Raw genomic sequence first — 16,520 nt, 5'->3', positions numbered from 1 at the left:
GGAGGCTGTATGGGGTATGGGGGAGGGGGGCAGCCCTGGCGGCTCCCTGAGTTCCTGCTGGTCCCCTGCGTAAGAAAGTATACGATTCATACGGGGAGTACTTCGAACCGAGTATATCCAAGGCGCGTCTCCGCGTCTAGGAGTCATGTGCTCCGCGTTGTCCGGTACGGTCCCCGTGACTGCGCGCCTGGTCACGTGATTGGCTCCAGCCAATGACGGCTCGCTGCTTGGCCCCAACCCGCCCAGCCATGTGCCCGTTGCAGGGATTTCGTACAGATCGTGACTCGCCAACCTTATTGGGACTAGCGTGTGTGACCTCGACTGGACGGTCCCGGACGAGTTTCATGCCTTCATCTGCCCCGGATGGATGAGATACGACACCGTCGGGAGGAACGCGCCGAATTCGTATTGTTCTCGACTCCTCGACAATCCTGCGAAGAGGCAACCGGTCATCCGAATTCACCATCCATGTACAATCCTGAATTGCACACAGCTCTTCCCCGTCAGTGGGTGACAGGAACCTGGCCAAACCCCGGAACCTTAAACTCCAGTCAATGCCATCATCATCTCTCCCTCCCGATATATAATCCTCATTCAATTGCGTGTCCGCCCCCATCCCAACCACCACAATTGAAAAAAGTGGTTACTTAAAATATCTTCCTATGATGTAACCAATGTAACCAACTGGGACGGGAACAATCGTCACGAAACGAGGACCCAACCTACTTAAACCCCGGCCCAGCATTGGCATGTGAACCGATCCAACCTGATCCAGACCCTGATATGACGAAAGTGAAAATCTTTTGACAGTCACCGCGCCAGCCCATGTTTGACATGCCACTCATCTGAAATGGAAGAACTCACCGACCGATCGATGGCTCCACTTCTGCACATTCCAGGCCAGTGATATCAGATACAGTACACCGTGCATGACGCATGTGGATGCCCCTGGAATGCATGTCCACCGCCTCCCGAGTACTTTATCGGCTCTCCCGCCGGTTGCTCCCTCCCTCGGATTCACCAAGCCATCCTACAGAATACGATCGAACACGAAATGATTCAACATAATACTACTGTACAACGGTTGCTAGGTTATAACATGACAAGCAGGCCAAGCTGCTGATGGGGAATAAAGGGACAGTGCGGCTAGAAAGACGGAAATCAGGGTTACTTTGCAGTAGAGAAGGTAAGGTCTAACCACAATCGTCTCCATCAAGCGAATGGTGACGTGACAAATGTGACAGGTGCTATATTTTCCAAGTCACATAAGACAATATAGTAAGATACAGAGAAGAAAGCAAGCGCACTGGACAGAGAATCATGAACAAGACGAACAGAGGCATGAAAGTTCTTCTATTTGCAAGCCGCCTGGGTCAGTCTAGGCGTGGTCCTAAACCGAACCGAAGGGTGGCGGCTGGGTTTTACCTTAGTAGAAGACATAGGTGGCGGAGCCGGAGAGAACCTCAACCTGCAGGGAATTGACAATCAGCGAGGGAACCCAGGGAAGGAATCAGAAAACGCAAGGGGGCTTACAGTGCATCCGGAGTCGTTGGAGCCGGTCTCAGAGTAAAAAGTACCGTCCTCATACTTGCAGGATCCGCTCAGGTTATCACCCTCGATCTTCACGTTGAAGTCAAGCTTGGTGGAGGTGGTAGGGCTGTTCTGGAAGAGCGAGAGCCACTTGCCGTCGTTCTCACCGACACCCATGTTGAGAGGAGCCCAGTTGCCGTAGGGCTCGCTGCTGTTACCCCACTGGCAGCCCACCGAGGTGGACACACCCTTGGGGTTGATGTAGTACTGGGCGGAGGTGGTCTTGCCCTCCCACTTGTAGTAGGTCTCGCCGTTGGGGCAGGTCAGGGGGTGGAGTTCGCTGTTGCTGGAGACAGTGAGAGGAATGGTCTCGGACTCGGTACCTGTCATATTGGTTAATCATTGCCCTAAATCAGACATTCCTAATGACGGGTGCTTACCAGGGTAGTCAGTACGGCAAACAGCAACATCCTCGCTCAGGTTGTTCTGCACGTGAACACCGCCAACACCCTCAATGCAAAGCTTCTTGGAAAGAGCCGAGTTGGTGAGGTAAAGCTTTCCATTCTTGCACTCAATACCACCGACGGACTGGCCAGTCGAACCCTGGGCACTGGGCCACTGGGACTTCTGGTAGCCTGCAGGGCAGGCGTAGGAGCACATGGCTCCAGAAATGCAGGAGTCTCCGGTAACACCGGTCACAATGGTGTCCACGATCTCGTCAACGATGGTCACGTACTGAATACCAGACCAACCGCCGAGGCCAAGGTAGTCGAGGGCAACGGCACCGTACTCGGAGGGGAAAGTATCGCAGCTAAGCTCTCCATCGGGGAAATCCTTGCCCACGCCGGTGGCAGAGGAGGAGCTGCTGGCAGAGCTGCTCGCCGAGGCACTGGCCGAGTAAGAGTAGGCGCTGCTAGTCTTGGTGCTGGTAGTCTTGGTGCTGCTGCTGCTGCTGCTGCTGCTGCTGCTCGACGAGTGCTTGACGGCGACCTCGATGAATTCCGCAGCAGCCTCGAGGGAAGCCGTAGGGGTCGTCGTGGAAGAGACGGTCGAGGAGGACTTGCAAGCATTGGCAGGGACGCTTCCGGACCACGTCAAGGTTCCCTTGGCGATACCGGCGCAAACATCGTCCAGAGAGATGACCTTTCCGTCGAGGACATAGGTGGTAACGGTGGGACCGGGCACGGTGACGACCTCAGTCTCGGGGGAGCGCTTGTGGTGGTGGCGGTGCTGGTGGTGGTGCTGAGCAGACACCAACGATCCGGCCGTAGCCAAAGTGAGGGCGACAGTATTGAACTTCATCGTGTTTGTTGATATGGCACGGGGCGCGAGCTGTTGGGTATTGCGTCAAATGTGGACCTAATCTAGATACGGATACCATATTAGCATGCGCTTGACCGGGCGGCCTTCAATCTGGGATTCTTCATTCCATGCTGCACAGTACATGTGGATCAGGGGTTCTGCGGAGTATACCGCAGGCAACAATGATGAGGATAGAAATACTTACACCAAAGTCACAGCAAGCCAGTCGCGCGCTTCTTGCAAAAGTCTGTACACGAAAGGAAGTCCTCGTGAATGACCGAGAAGGTATATGAGAGGTTAAAGGAGTGAAGGAAGAGAAACAGGTTCCCAAAATGAGCGTGCGAGAGAGAAACTAGTTCCCTCTGGTCGGATAGGAAAATCTCGCAAAGGACAGCAGGCAAAGGGCCGGAGATGAAACGCTCTGGGGGAGGCCAGGAAAATGTGGAGGATCTCGAGGAGAAAAGGGAATCGGGAGGGAGATGAAGGAGGAGTAAAGACTAAGTCGCGCCGTGGTCCAGGGGGGGGGGGGGACTTTGGGAAGATAGTGGAAGGAGGGACAAGGAAGGCGTGCGCTGACCTTTCCAGGGGGTGAACCAAAGGAACCAAAGAGCGAAAAGCGTGGCACTTGGACCAAATGAGTGGATAGACAAAGAGGATAATCGTTGGTAGGGAATAATAATACCACGACTAATAAAAATAATAATCCTCATCAGGGGGGCCCACCGCCAACAGGCTCAACCGCTCAAAGACATCGGCGGGAGTTAGTCTGCGCTGTTAGTCTTTAGCGTTGGAAATTAGCTTGTTACAGTCTTCGTACGGCCAATACTCTGCGTCCTATTTTTGTGGCCCGAGTATAACTTTAGGACGGAGTATTCCCTACCCCAGGACGTGACTCCTCGAACAGGGGGGGGGGGGGGGGGGGAATTGGAAAGGGGAGAGTTCCTCAGATAGATCAGGGACCGACAGAATAATCGCGACGACTTTCTTACTAGAACATAGGAATGAATCGTTTTCGTGGTCAGACGATGGACAGGGGCCCCTGGGCAAAAAAGCCAAGACATCCGCCGGGGGTTGGTTTAAAAAAATCGACATCCACGGCGCAACGTGAGAACCTCTCAGCAGTGCAGCTGGAAGTGGGGTTCGACGTGCCCACTGCCCACAGCCTTTGAGAACAAGAACCGCCAGGCTCTGGAACACTGGGCCAGCAACAGCCAGCCTTGGGGCCTGCTGGCCACAGCGGTGATTTTCCCCTTTGAAACCCTTGCTTTTTTCTGTGTTTGGGGGCTTTCCTGTTCCTGAAAGTGAGCTTGGCGTTTACCGAAATTACTCTGGGCCCGCCTGGCCAATCACCGTGGATACTCGGGCACCAGCCGGTGGACATCAAACCTTCCCCCCGGTCAGGTACACCAATCAACGCCTCCCGCGCTGCCGAACCATTGCCACAATTTGGCCTACCAGGGAATGTCTCATGTCTGATCTCAATGTTGGCCTGCATTAGGAGTATTATTAGCAGTCACACTTCTGACGGGCGGTAAATGTATTTTCAGCCCGGTAAGCCTATCCTCGTCTCGGTCAGGTCTCTACTTTGTTGGACGAGGGGCCAAATCATTGACTGATAGCCGGAATGTCGGTATCCCTTATACTACCGGTGGCTGTCAAAGTCAGCCTGTCACTTCCCCTCAGGTTCGAGCCATTCTTGGTGCCTAACTTCAACCATACTCAGCCACGACGATATTCCATGTAACCAACAGGGATACCCCGCCACCAATACTTTACAGTTTACACAATACATACCATCTATGAGTCCACTTTCATAGTAGACAGTGCGCACTTGCTGCAGAATAATCAAAGATTCTACCCTGCCTACGATCTGTCTTTAAGCAGCTTTTAACGGAGCGTTTCCACCGACTAGAGCCCGTTGCGGAGCATGCAGCCGTTAATCACAACTTGCAGACCCTGGGTAACATCTCGTCATACATGTCGTCATTTCCGATGCACTCGAATAAGATGCCTTCATTCGCTATCATCTAAGATTATTGACTGACTACCGACTGACCGCTACGTGGTGATGCTATTGACATGACACACTGGACGTCTCATGCGTGGTCGCTGCTCTTCCACTCAGTCGTCATATCTAGATGCTTGTGAATATTGGGTTTCTGCCCGCCGGGTACATACGCAGGTACAGAGCACACTTAGTCCAAACGGAGATTTCATGCAACTACGTGGCAAGGAACCGGCGGCGATACAGGTGTCCTACTCTTAGCTTGACTGGTATATTCCTTCAGGTGATACATATTGAAGACGCTGATGTGTTCGATGTGAGTTGTTATCAACCAAGCTACTGGATACAGCCTTACCGCGATCTTGATCACTGGTCAGTGGCCGTACCTGCAGATCTCATCATGATAATGTTGGGTATCGTTTCAGACTGATCATTTGGCCCGAGTGTTACAATGCCCTCCAGCCTTTGCAGACGATGCTTGGTTGCTGTCAGCCTGTGCTACATCCTTCCATCAGCTCTATCAGCCCTCTATCTCCGAGGCGCTTAGCATAGCCGGTCGGTGAGATCCACCTGTGGACAAAGTGATGGTTGTCATTGGACTGTGGGATCCTATGTTTCATTACCTTTGATTGATTGTTGACAACATCGCGTACTAATGTCTGATGTGATCGGATCTATCAACCCAACCAAACAATTTCTATTGTTGTCGGCTGTTGTTGTTGTACAAGTCAGACCTGGCCAAGACCGTCATTAAACCTAGCCGTATCGCTGGCGACTCTGATTGGTCTGTTGGCCCAGGTACCTCAGGCACGCACCGGGCACTGGCAGTCGGTGAATAAACACGAGCCCGAACTCTCCCACTCTTTCAGCCCCTCTCCTCTGCCCCCGGGCCAATTCTCATTCCTGGTCATTGCGCCCACCACAGTGAGGAAAGACCCTTGGACATAGATTGCTTTGGACCCCTGAGTGAGACTGCACTGCCCTAGTCGATTCGGTTGTAAATTGACCTGAAAACACCGCGGTGGTAACCATACGGTATGGACCCGCCAGCCATGCTTATCGCCAACAGAGGGACTGAAATGGCTGAAATGCATCTCGGATGGCCCAAAGCTTGGCAACTGGAGACTCCAACCCCCAACCGGCCAAGACTGACTCATTAGTACTGGTCCCCGCGACGCCTCGACAAAGACAAGCGCAATGCTGCGCTGCTGCACTGCTGCTGCTTGCGCGGCTTTGATCCGTCGTTTACGTATGTGTACGTATGCCACTGCTTGGACAAAGGCTATCGGAAATCTTGATCGCCTCAACCAATCTGATGGTCCCTTCTCCGCATTCTGATGGGTATACGCCGATACGGAGTGGGAGCCGACAGCTCGATTGATTGAGTGGAGTGGTGCTTCTGCAATCCAACCGTCGATAACAACAGAATTACTCGGTGGCCTATAGTGGGACCCGAAGCTTTGGACCTTACGTTGATGCCACTAACGCTGAACGGACTTATTTCCACGCATTCTCGCCCGTGTCTCCCCGCCGACTAAATAGTCTCTTCAACTTGCCTCATTAACATTCGACTATTGAATTCTTAAAGAAACTAACCCCCCCAACACATCATCTATTGACGTGTACCTGGCCATGCCGCCCTCTCCGGATGAATTGCCGAGTTCAAAGGACCAGCATCTTCCGATTAGTCACTGCAGAAGCAGATGCGCGCGTGCTCCGTACGGAGGGTCCATGGGAGCGATAAAGCCGCAACTGCAACTGTTTCAGGCACGGATGTTGGTCCTATCACCGTCGAGCTGTACCTGAACCATTCCATTATCCGTTTGCCCTCCGCTGTTCCACTAGCTCTCTTCCGTCGGAGACAGCTGGTGCTGAGTTCGGCCCCATCGGCCGGACTCAAGGAGGTGACATCCTGCATCGAGTCAGTTGGTACCATCACAAAAGCTGTCGCCCCTATCCAGGAAAAGGGGCTGAGATTGAGGCCTTGGCGGGTATTGATGATACTCCACTACGGTGACTATCTGCGAGGCTTGTTTGTTATCTTTACATGATTCTACTGACTGAAGTTGACTGTTGGCTAACCTCGGTCGAGAGTTACAGCAGGCGGATGAACTATCTTCAGGTCATCATGTGCATGGCGCCATCGACTGAATTATGGTTCTGACCATCGAGATATCAAAGACTGGACTTGGCTGTTACTCCATCTTTGTTAATGTTCCCGAGACAACTCATATAAATCCCGCATCCTTTGAAGCTGTTGAAGTTGCCTTGGCGCCTTGAAATCTAGGCCTCAGTACCCGCCAAGGCATCAACAAAGGCTCCAGTACAAAGCCGTTACATGAGTGATTCTGGAACCTTGGCGGCCCACGATATCCGAGTCCATGGGACACGCAAGGGATTCTTCACACCCACTATCGGGATTCGGAACTGACCCGTGAGAATTAGGTTTACATGGAGGCTGGTGGAATCATCTGCTGCTTTCGTCAGGACTTGCACTATCACCAAGGGCAACCCAACTCTCTGTCTACTAGACAAACCAATGCCGATCCGGTTGATATGATGATTCCCTCGCCTGGCCCCGTGCAGATCAATGATGATGCAATTCGCAGCTCATCATTTCATACGATGCACAATCGACTGTGCCTTGGAAGTTGATGAGAACATGCATGAAATGAGTCCGACGTGGCAAGCCAGCCTCCCGTCAGCGAGGGCCATGCCTATCCTGCAGAACGTGGTATGAAGTGATGCGAGGGTTGGCTCAAAGTTTGCGGATCTGGTGGCAAGGCAAGGGACATTACCGGGACATTACATACAACCAGGCCTTGTATAAATCCTCGTGCTGACTTCCACGGTTCCGTATGGAACTATCGGCGATGCTCAACCCAACATTCGGTCACTGCTGACCCTATACCGGACCAACTATTTGCTTCAGACCTGTGATGTGTATAGATGTAAAATTAGATTCTTTGTAGCATCTGCCTGACCATTGATGGCTACTATGATTGTAGACTACGCTACCAAAATCAGCCATCAGCTCAGTTTAGAGCAATGTCAGTCACATGACTCTCAATTGCTGACTAAGTTCCGCCAAGCGGCAAAATCCACCCACCGCCTTCCCATGAATTTTTTTTTAGTGATAGAATTATCACGGCATTCAGCCATCGGACTCTACAACATTCCACCGCAATCGCAAAAATGGTGTCTTCTACGGCGCTGACGACCAAGGTGACCTCGGGTTCTCCCTACCAGCTCGATAAGAGCCAGGTGCGTGGATCACCCCTCACCAATGCCAATCATCCCACTGATAAGTCTAGGTCTCGCGTGCATCCTCCGCCTTGTTGCGCCACATCAAATCTAAGCAAGACGAGAAAGAGAAGACCGCCACCAAGAAGACGCTTATCGGCGACAACGACTCTGATGATGAGGACACTCCGATGCACAACGAGGCCGTGTGGCTCGTCCTGACGACCAAGAAGCACGTCGTCGACAAGAACCGTCTTAAGCCCGGCAAAATCACCATCCCCCACTCCCTCAACTCCTCTCCCTCCCTCAGCATCTGTCTTATCACTGCGGACCCCCAGCGCTCCGTCAAGAACATTGTCGCCGACCCCTCATTCCCTCAACATCTTACCTCCCGCATCGACAAGGTCATCGGGTTCTCGAAACTCAAGGATCGCTACAAGAGCTTCGAGAGCCGCCGACAATTGCTCTCCGAACACGATGTTTTCCTGGCTGATGACCGCATCATCATGCGCTTGGTCAACACCCTCGGCAAGATCTTCTACAAGTCCAGCAAGCGCCCGATTCCCGTCCGCATTGCCGAGATCGAAAAGGTCGATGGAAAGAAGGTCAAGAAGGACCCCAAGTCGAAGAACAAGGATGACGACAGCGCCTTCGCTACCCCCGCTATTGTGGCCAAGGAAATCGAGAAGGCCCTGAACTGTGCCCCGGTGCATCTGGCTCCTGCTACCACCGCTGCCATCCGCGTCGGATCGTCCAAGTTCACCGCCGAGCAGCTGGCTGAGAACGTCGATGCCGTGGTCAAGGGCCTGACCGACAAGTTCATCACCAAGGGATGGCGGAATATTAAGGCAGTTCACATCAAGGGCGCCAACACGATGGCTATGCCGATCTGGTTGGCCAGTGAGCTGTGGGTTGAGGATGCAGATGTGGTGGAGGAGACCGAGGACGCCAAGGCCATCGAGGGCAGCAAGAAGCGCAAGCAGAGCGATGGCGAGGAGGAGAAGCTGATCGAGGAGGCGCCCAAGAAGACCAAGAAGGCCAAGCCGGCCGCGGATGACGAGGAGGCCTTGTCGCTGGCCGCAAGGAAAGAGAAGCTGCAGAAGCAAAAGGCCAAGGCGCTGGAAGATGGCGCGGCCCCGGTCAAGGCCACCGGAGCGGGCAAGAAGAAGAGAAAGTCGACTTCATAATCGCATACTGGTGTTGATGTTTCATTACGGCTTGTATTCTGAATAGCAATGGGTGTCTTTCCGGCGCGGTCGTTTATTTCTTGTTCATAATCAGGGCATACCCTTGGACGAAAAGTTCTTGCATACCATCCATCCCATCTATAGAAGATCTACGCCGATATCTTAGATTCCTACACCTATCACATGGCCAAACATCACATCGAAAGACGTCGATGGAAAGCAAGAGCCTTCCTAGGCGTCCCTGATCAATCTAGGAAAGAAATTGTCTCATGCTATTCCGAAACAATGCCTCATGGCATTTCCATTTGCTAATAAGGGTGATCCTATACAGTATTGAATCGTACGAGAAGGATCATGTACATATACTACGATCATAAGGTGTCATCCCTAGATCTCTGAGCCTCCGTATCAAGCCGAAAGATGTCCAGGGCATAACCACAATCTCTTCATATATACTCCCACAGCACAGGTCCTTCTGAGACAAGCAATCAATCTTAGAAAAGGCATCTGAGGCTATCTGACAAGACAACACAATCCAACCCATACACCAGGGAAGTAGAGTAGAGATGCAGCAAACCTCTCTTCTCTTTTCCTCAATCACCCAATTCAGTGTGAATCCCCTCAAGAGTACATGGATTAGAGGATCAGCGAACAACGGAGTAGTAGACAGTGATAATTCCAGGTGAGCTATCTACCTGTCCAAATCAAGAAGCCTATATAGTACAATGTCAGCAAACATCCCACGTAAAGCCGAGCATGTGAAGATATACTTACCTGCATTTACACCTCCCCCTCAATAACCACAACCTCACCCATTTCATCCATTCATCAAACCCATAAACCAAACCTCATCATCCAACCCAACCACAATCCCGACGAACCCGTGCTATACCCGCCGGCAAACCCGCAGCGGCACCGAGGCAGCCATCAACCGAAGACTCCGACGGCTCGGCGCCGCAATCTTGGCGGCACCCGACGATAACCTTAGTTCTTCTCCTCTTCTCCGCCTCCACCACCCACTCCCCTCACCACCACCACCACCTCCTCCTCCTCCTCACGGCCTCCAGCCAAACACACAATATCACCATGCTTCTCCCTCAAGCACGATTCTCCGCTCTACGCGCCCTGCGCGCCGCCCGCACCACCCCTGCCATCCCCGCCTCCACCTCCGCGCTCGCCCGCCTCCTCTCCACCCTCGCCGTCCTCGAACAACGCGACGGAAAGCTCCAGTCCTCCTCGCTGTCCGCTATCGCCGCGGCCCAGAAACTCGGCGGCCCAGTGACGGCTTTTGTGGCGGGTGCTGGTGTCAAGGGGACTTCTGCGGCCGAGGCCGCGCAGATTAAGGGTTTGGAGAAGGTTATTGCGGTGGAGAATGAGGCTTATGAGAAGGTAATCCCTCCCCATTCTCCCCAGAGTACCAGTTATACAGAAGTGGAGGAAGAGAAAAGAAGAGAAGGGAAGGGAAGTAAGTGCTGACTAGTATGTTGGATAGGGCCTCCCCGAGAATTACGCCCCTCTGCTCGTCGAAAACATCAAGAAAGGCGAATACACCCACATTGTAGCCGGGCACTCGGCATTCGGAAAGAGTCTTTTACCTCGTGTTGCTGCGTTGTTGGATGTTCAGCAGGTGTCGGATATTACGGGCATTGAGAGCGAGGATAGTATGTTCACTTCCTTTCCCATTTCCTCTGGATAGTTGTGTTTTCTCCGGTGTCGGAGTCATCCTCTCCACCTCTACATACCACCACCACATGAGTATGTAATAAGTAAGGAAGGGTATTAACAAGAACAGCATTCGTCCGCCCCATCTACGCCGGCAACGCCATCCTAACTGTCCAATCCACCGACGCCATCAAAGTCCTCACCGTCCGCGGCACCTCCTTCCAAGACGTCACCACCACCGGCGGCAGCGCCTCCATCGAGGAAGGCTCCGACCCCAACACCCCTCTCCAAACCACATGGGTCTCCGAGGAGCTCGCTAAATCCGAGCGTCCGGACCTCGGCACCGCCTCCCGGGTAGTTTCCGGCGGCCGCGGTCTCAAGAACAAGGAGGAGTTCGAGCGTCTGATTGTTCCGTTGGCGGATACGTTGGGTGCGGCGGTGGGAGCGTCCCGCGCGGCAGTGGACTCCGGATTCGTGGATAATAGTCTGCAGGTTGGACAGACGGGCAAGAACGTCGCGCCGCAGTTGTACCTCTGTGCAGGTATTTCGGGCGCTATCCAGCATTTGGCCGGTATGAAGGATAGTAAGGTGATTGCGGCCATTAACAAGGATCCCGATGCGCCGATCTTCCAGGTTGCGGATGTGGGACTCGTGGGGGATTTGTTTGAGGCTGTGCCGGAATTGACGGAGAAGTTGAAGCAGTAGATACGATGGATTTCTTGGTGGTTGGTAGACCGTGAGGGGGGTGTATTATGTATGATGTGATTTATTTTGGCTGATGGATTAGATATACCAATGCCAATGCCAATGCCATGTTTTGTCCAGCATGTGTAGCTGTAGATGTAATAAACTCCGGATATCCTAACCTATACATCTATACATACATTACTCCATACCCTAATCATAATCATTACCCCCATCCATCCCTCACACCAACCAAACAATAAAGGTATACATCTACAATTCAGCCAACAACTCCCCCAACGAAATCGGTTTCCTCACCGCATTCGAAAACCCATCATGATACGTGACCCAGACGCGTCTCCCAGCCTTCAACGACTCATTCTGCGCCGCCGCTGCCGCGTCCCCATTCTCATCTGGCTGCGGGGTAGGTTCCTTGAGGATTCGTCCAAAGAAGTCGCGTTTTACGTTCGGTCCGTCCCGAGGTGTCTTTTTCATGCCTGTTGGATCATCGCCGGTCTTCTGAGATGATTTCTTACTGCTGGTTTTGGAGAGCGGTTCGGTGTGCGAGTGTTTGCGGATGTTTTCTTTGCGGTATTCTTGGTCGAGGACTTGGCGGATGGCGTAGCGGACGGGGGCGGCGGTCGAGGTGGAGGTAGGGTTGGGTTTGGAGAAGGTTATGAGGGTGTCTAGGGGTCTGGATGTGGAGGTGGGTTAGTATGGGGTTGGAGGTAGGGAAGAAGGAGGGGGAGGGCGTACGGTTCCATGCGATAGGCCCAGCCGTTGTGGGCGCCTGCGTTCTCGATGCGGACTTTTTCGAAGCGTACGCCGAGTCCGGCCATTACTCGGACGGCGGATTGGACGAGGGCGCGTTCGCTTTCTTTGCGGACGCTGGCGACGCTGCGCTGCTCGCCGCTGCCGCGTACCACGACTGGCTTCACGTCCGGGGATAGCATTCGGATGAGGTTCGGGATCAGGTCGATGACTAGAGAGTCGGTGGATCGGAAGAGTCGGGATAATGGGGCTGAAAATGCGGATTGGAATTCTGTGAGAATGGCTCGGTTCTGCTTTTGTGCTTCGTAGGCGGCAAAGTCGGCTCTAGGTCCTGAGAATGGGTGCTCTTCTTCGTCGTCGTCTACCGGGTCCTGAGCCTTGGCTTTGCCTTGTGCCGAGGCGAAGAGATGGTGGAATGCAACGACTGACTGGCTGAGGTAGGCGCTGAGTTCCCAGTCTTGGGCCGTGTAGACCTTGGAGGACATGGTGTCGTGGAAGTGAAGCCATTCGTAGGCTGCGTTGGGTTTCGAGAGGAATGTGTCGTCCTGGAAGGTCTGCAGCGGATACGAGGCAAAGCACTCGGCCACGCAGCGGTCGTGCTCGCCGCTGGCGTCGACCATTTCGCGCAGTCTGCCGATGGCATGGCGTTTACGCAGATCTGCAACGCCTACAGGCACTTTTTCGTCAGAGTTGGCAAACGGATCGCGGAAGGAATCGACACCAACAGGTGCGTCTGCGAACCCGGCGCCTTCGGTGAAGACTCGCTCGACGAGATCGCGTACACCACCGCGGTTCAAGCCTTTGAAGAAGGCGCTGCCGCCTGTGTTTGCGCTGAGGACCTTTTGCTCTAGCCAGCTTCGTGTTAATCGCAGCGTGGAGGGACATTCGTTTCTGAGCTTATGCGCCACCCACTCCGCTGCGACAAGGACACTGCGAATATCGCCCTCGGCCGTTCCGCTGCTCTTGACGCCGCCTTGTTTTCTGCGGGCAAGGCCCCAGGATGCTTCGCAGAGACGTCGCACGCCGTCGTTGTCGGACGGGATGCCTTCGACGGTGAAAATTCGCTTCATGCGCGAGACGACATTCTCCAGTGGTGCTTGGCGGACATGAATAATCTCTGCAACGGAGGCTGCTCGGAGTGGTCGTAGGCTGGGATGGTATACATCGTTGCAGACCATGATCAACGGACGCAGGAATCGGAAATTGTCGCCCTTCTTTTTCTTGCCCTTGTTCTGTTCGGAGGAAGCGGCCGAATTCTTCTGGTCGAGCAGGACGAGATCGATCAAGGCTTTCATGAAACCGCCTTCTCCGCTGCCTCCAGATCCGCTGGTGACTCCATCTACTTCGTCGACAACAACACAGACTGGCCGTCCGGCCTTGCGTACCTTTTCCTCACCAACCTCCACGTTCATACCCTTGACATTCTCTGTGGCGAGAGCATCCCGGATTCGGCCTTTCACCACATCCCTGCTTCGATCATCACTCGCGTTGATTTCCAGGACCTCATAGCCAGCCTGTCGAGCACAGACATGGGCCATTGTAGTCTTTCCAAGACCCGGTGGACCACACAGGAGCAAGACCTTGCGATGTGTCCGTTCCTCGTCCTCTTTGCCATTGACAGGCTTCTTCGGTTTGGACCTAGCGATATTGGGGAAAACAATCGGTTCCCAGGCTTTCAACCAGCGCAAAACAGCCCGATGCGTGCGCTCGTCTCCGATCAGTTCGGTAAACTTGCGCGCGCGGTATTTCTCAGTCCACATGGCTGCTGCCAGCTTCGCCTTTCGGTCATCAACCGGGGCTTCGATAGACTGCACGGGAGCAGGTCGTGTGGGGGATTGTGTCTCTGCTTCTTTGGCAGCTTCATCAAGGAGCTTGTGAATGTCGATACCGTAGTAACTCTTCTGAGCCTTTCCGGGGGCAGTTGTAGAGCGACCAGCAACAAGTCTTTCGTAGGAAACCCGGGTTGCAGCTTTCTTCAAAGGGACGTAGTGCGTCTTGCCCGAGCAGGTCTTTATCGGGATCGATCGAAACGGTCCGCGGGAGGGAACAAACGGGATTATCGTGGTTGGCGTAGGTTCAAGATATGGCACTGATGCTTTTGGAGTCAAATCCGGCTCCACTGTCTGGGACGGTCTCGGGATTTCAGGCAATTCAACAGGCGGTAGTTGAATAATCTCTTCCTGAACCTGAAAGTCGCTCCGCAGTTGCGCATCCTCGAAAGCATTCCATTCATCATCGTCCGCTTCGTCCAGAAACCCACCCATAATCTTCTGTCGCTTCGGTTCTGTTTGCGCTTCATTCTGTCCCTGTGCATTCTCAAACGCATCCCATTCATCATCATCTGGCTCATCCACAAAGCCTCCCAAGATCTTCTGCTTGGGCTGTGTCTCCCCAATCTTCTTCCCTTGTGCCTCCTCAAACGCATCCCACTCATCCTCATCTCCCTCATCCACAAACCCACCCATCATCTTCAACCTTTTCGGCTCAGCCTGCACCTCCTCCTCATTCTTCCTCTTCTGCACCTCCCCCTCTGATAATCCAACAATCGCCATGGTCATCCTCCCCGTTGGCGGCGAAGACGGCCAAATTCCAATCCCGCCTCCCGGAGAACCCCCGTATATGATCTCTTTCTTCGAATTTGATCTTGTCCTTATTCTCGTCGGTGTATCTGACCTCAATCAGCCAAACTCCACAATCCAATCTAGGTATGTGATAATACCAGGCCTTATATCCTCGTCACTCCGAAACACATCCGATAGATTCCACGCTCGATGCTGAATGACCACTTTCTTGCGGATATTTTCTTCGCGTTGGAGAGTTAGCGCTTCGATGTCGGAGGAGTAGGTCTCTGAGGGAAGTTCGGGGGCGTTGTCGTACTCGGAGTGGAGGTGGAGAGCTGGGTCGGAATCGAAGTCGAAGGAGAAGTCGAAGGAGGGGGGGATGGATGGAGGGGAGGTTGGTATTGGCATTAATTTTGAAGGTAAATGGGCATTGTTTGAGTGGGGAAGGGTGGGATTTTGGGTTGGTATAGGATTGATGATTGTGATAGATTGATGGGGAGATGCGACGCGTGAGGAGACGCGCGCGGACGCGCTAGGCCGGATTTGTGGTTATTGGTTCGGAGTATAGTATATCGAAGAGTATGAGTACGGAGTATGGGGTGCATTATTTGATTTATTTCTATTGAAGAAACAATTTCAAAGGAAGTATTCGACATTAGAAAAAGGAATTTCTTCATATTATTACCAACACATCAAAGTATTCTATCCCATCCTGACGCCATTATTACCCATAAAGCAAAGCCCAGCAAATGAAGCATATAACACGCGCATGACTTCGTTATTTCCAATCTATCCCATCCCAGAAGATCTTGTGTATCCAGCACTAACTGCATATGCTCATTTCAAAGACAGGTATGTAGCGAGGGTGGTGTAGTTGGTAGATGGATTGAGAGGTTTCTTCTTGGCGGCCTTGGGCGAGGCGGGTTTAGTCTCGGTGTTGTCTTTGTCTTCGGCTTCGGCGTTGTCTTTGCTGGAGAACCACTTTTTGGTTGTGGAGGTCAGGCTTTTGAGGGTTGAAGCCGTGGAGGAGACGCTGTGAGTGGAAGAGGCGGAGGAGGAGAGGGTAGTGGTGGATTTGTCGGAGGGAGACATTTTTTTGGTTTTGGTTATGGCTGTGGTTTTTGATTGTTTTGAAATATGGTTGGTGGTGGTTGGTGGTGATTGTATAGTTCACCGGTGTAGAAAGAGTAGAGTCAAATAAGACAGATGGACGATATTTTAACCAGTCAAAGTATGTACCTGATTCTGAATGTTCTGAACGAAGCTGATGATCGAATATCCAACAAACTCGAGGAAATCCATCCTCTTTATACTCACTCATCATCATCTACTCCGTCAGAATTTACTCCGAACCCACGGAGTAAAACCCTTACCAAGCCACGACCCACTCAACCACCAGTGAAAATGCTTAGCGGTCTGACAGCATCAGATGCTTGATTTAGACTTCAGGCTCGAATCAATCAGTAGATCATTGCGCCGTATGGCCCACCCACTCTGGTGGCCCGCATACCAAGGAGCGAAGGGCGTGAACGAATGTCAACACGAGGCGCTAACACACTGCGGTGTCCGCAATCG

General features: G+C 52.8%; 3 protein-coding genes across 3 annotated transcripts; 1 reads left to right on the top strand and 2 right to left on the bottom strand.

Annotated features, from left to right (window-relative positions):
- Positions 1 to 1,021: 1,021 nt before the first annotated feature.
- On the bottom strand, positions 1,022 to 3,152 carry sun1 (SUN family protein UTH1). The gene is made up of 4 exons (XM_025613586.1): positions 3,038 to 3,152; positions 1,971 to 2,894; positions 1,534 to 1,913; positions 1,022 to 1,468 (listed from the first exon to the last, which is right to left on the bottom strand). Exons 2-4 carry the CDS (start codon positions 2,830 to 2,832, stop codon positions 1,427 to 1,429), a joined length of 1,284 nt encoding a protein of 427 aa, XP_025473065.1. The 5' UTR covers positions 2,833 to 2,894; positions 3,038 to 3,152; the 3' UTR covers positions 1,022 to 1,426.
- A 4,833-nt stretch (positions 3,153 to 7,985) lies between these two features.
- Positions 7,986 to 11,754, top strand: BO94DRAFT_561819 (uncharacterized protein). Its single transcript, XM_025614245.1, has 6 exons — positions 7,986 to 8,101; positions 8,152 to 9,219; positions 9,819 to 9,822; positions 10,370 to 10,656; positions 10,760 to 10,928; positions 11,060 to 11,754. The coding sequence occupies exons 1-6, from the start codon at positions 8,033 to 8,035 to the stop codon at positions 11,632 to 11,634; spliced, it is 2,172 nt and encodes a 723-aa protein (XP_025473064.1). The 5' UTR covers positions 7,986 to 8,032; the 3' UTR covers positions 11,635 to 11,754.
- Positions 11,755 to 11,764: 10 nt separating this feature from the next.
- Positions 11,765 to 15,410, bottom strand: BO94DRAFT_529688 (putative sister chromatid cohesion factor (Chl12)). The gene is made up of 3 exons (XM_025610503.1): positions 15,104 to 15,410; positions 12,370 to 15,052; positions 11,765 to 12,307 (listed from the first exon to the last, which is right to left on the bottom strand). The coding sequence occupies exons 2-3, from the start codon at positions 14,934 to 14,936 to the stop codon at positions 11,887 to 11,889; spliced, it is 2,988 nt and encodes a 995-aa protein (XP_025473063.1). The 5' UTR covers positions 14,937 to 15,052; positions 15,104 to 15,410; the 3' UTR covers positions 11,765 to 11,886.
- Between the last annotated feature and the right edge of the window lie 1,110 nt (positions 15,411 to 16,520).

This window comes from Aspergillus sclerotioniger (genome assembly GCF_003184525.1).
Source record: "Aspergillus sclerotioniger CBS 115572 chromosome Unknown BO94scaffold_1, whole genome shotgun sequence".
In the NCBI taxonomy this organism is placed as follows: Eukaryota; Fungi; Ascomycota; class Eurotiomycetes; order Eurotiales; family Aspergillaceae; genus Aspergillus; species Aspergillus sclerotioniger.
Note: the sequence above shows the minus strand (reverse complement) of the source record. Positions and strands in the feature narration are given on the sequence as shown.

What these genes read in the sequence shown, in the direction of transcription:
- BO94DRAFT_529688 (XM_025610503.1), bottom strand. Translation starts at nt 14,936, where the DNA reads ATGGCGATTGTTGGATTATCAGAGGGGGAGGTGCAGAAGAGGAAGAAT. An exon ending in TGGGCCTATCGCATGGAACC is followed by an intron (nt 12,308 to 12,369) that starts GTACGCCCTCCC and finishes CTCCACATCCAG; the next exon opens with ACCCCTAGACACCCTCATAA.
- BO94DRAFT_561819 (XM_025614245.1), top strand. Translation starts at nt 8,033, where the DNA reads ATGGTGTCTTCTACGGCGCTGACGACCAAGGTGACCTCGGGTTCTCCC. An exon ending in ACCAGCTCGATAAGAGCCAG is followed by an intron (nt 8,102 to 8,151) that starts GTGCGTGGATCA and finishes TGATAAGTCTAG; the next exon opens with GTCTCGCGTGCATCCTCCGC. An exon ending in AGAATGAGGCTTATGAGAAG is followed by an intron (nt 10,657 to 10,759) that starts GTAATCCCTCCC and finishes TATGTTGGATAG; the next exon opens with GGCCTCCCCGAGAATTACGC.
- sun1 (XM_025613586.1), bottom strand. Translation starts at nt 2,832, where the DNA reads ATGAAGTTCAATACTGTCGCCCTCACTTTGGCTACGGCCGGATCGTTG. An exon ending in TTGCCGTACTGACTACCCTG is followed by an intron (nt 1,914 to 1,970) that starts GTAAGCACCCGT and finishes CCAATATGACAG; the next exon opens with GTACCGAGTCCGAGACCATT. An exon ending in CCAACGACTCCGGATGCACT is followed by an intron (nt 1,469 to 1,533) that starts GTAAGCCCCCTT and finishes AATTCCCTGCAG; the next exon opens with GTTGAGGTTCTCTCCGGCTC.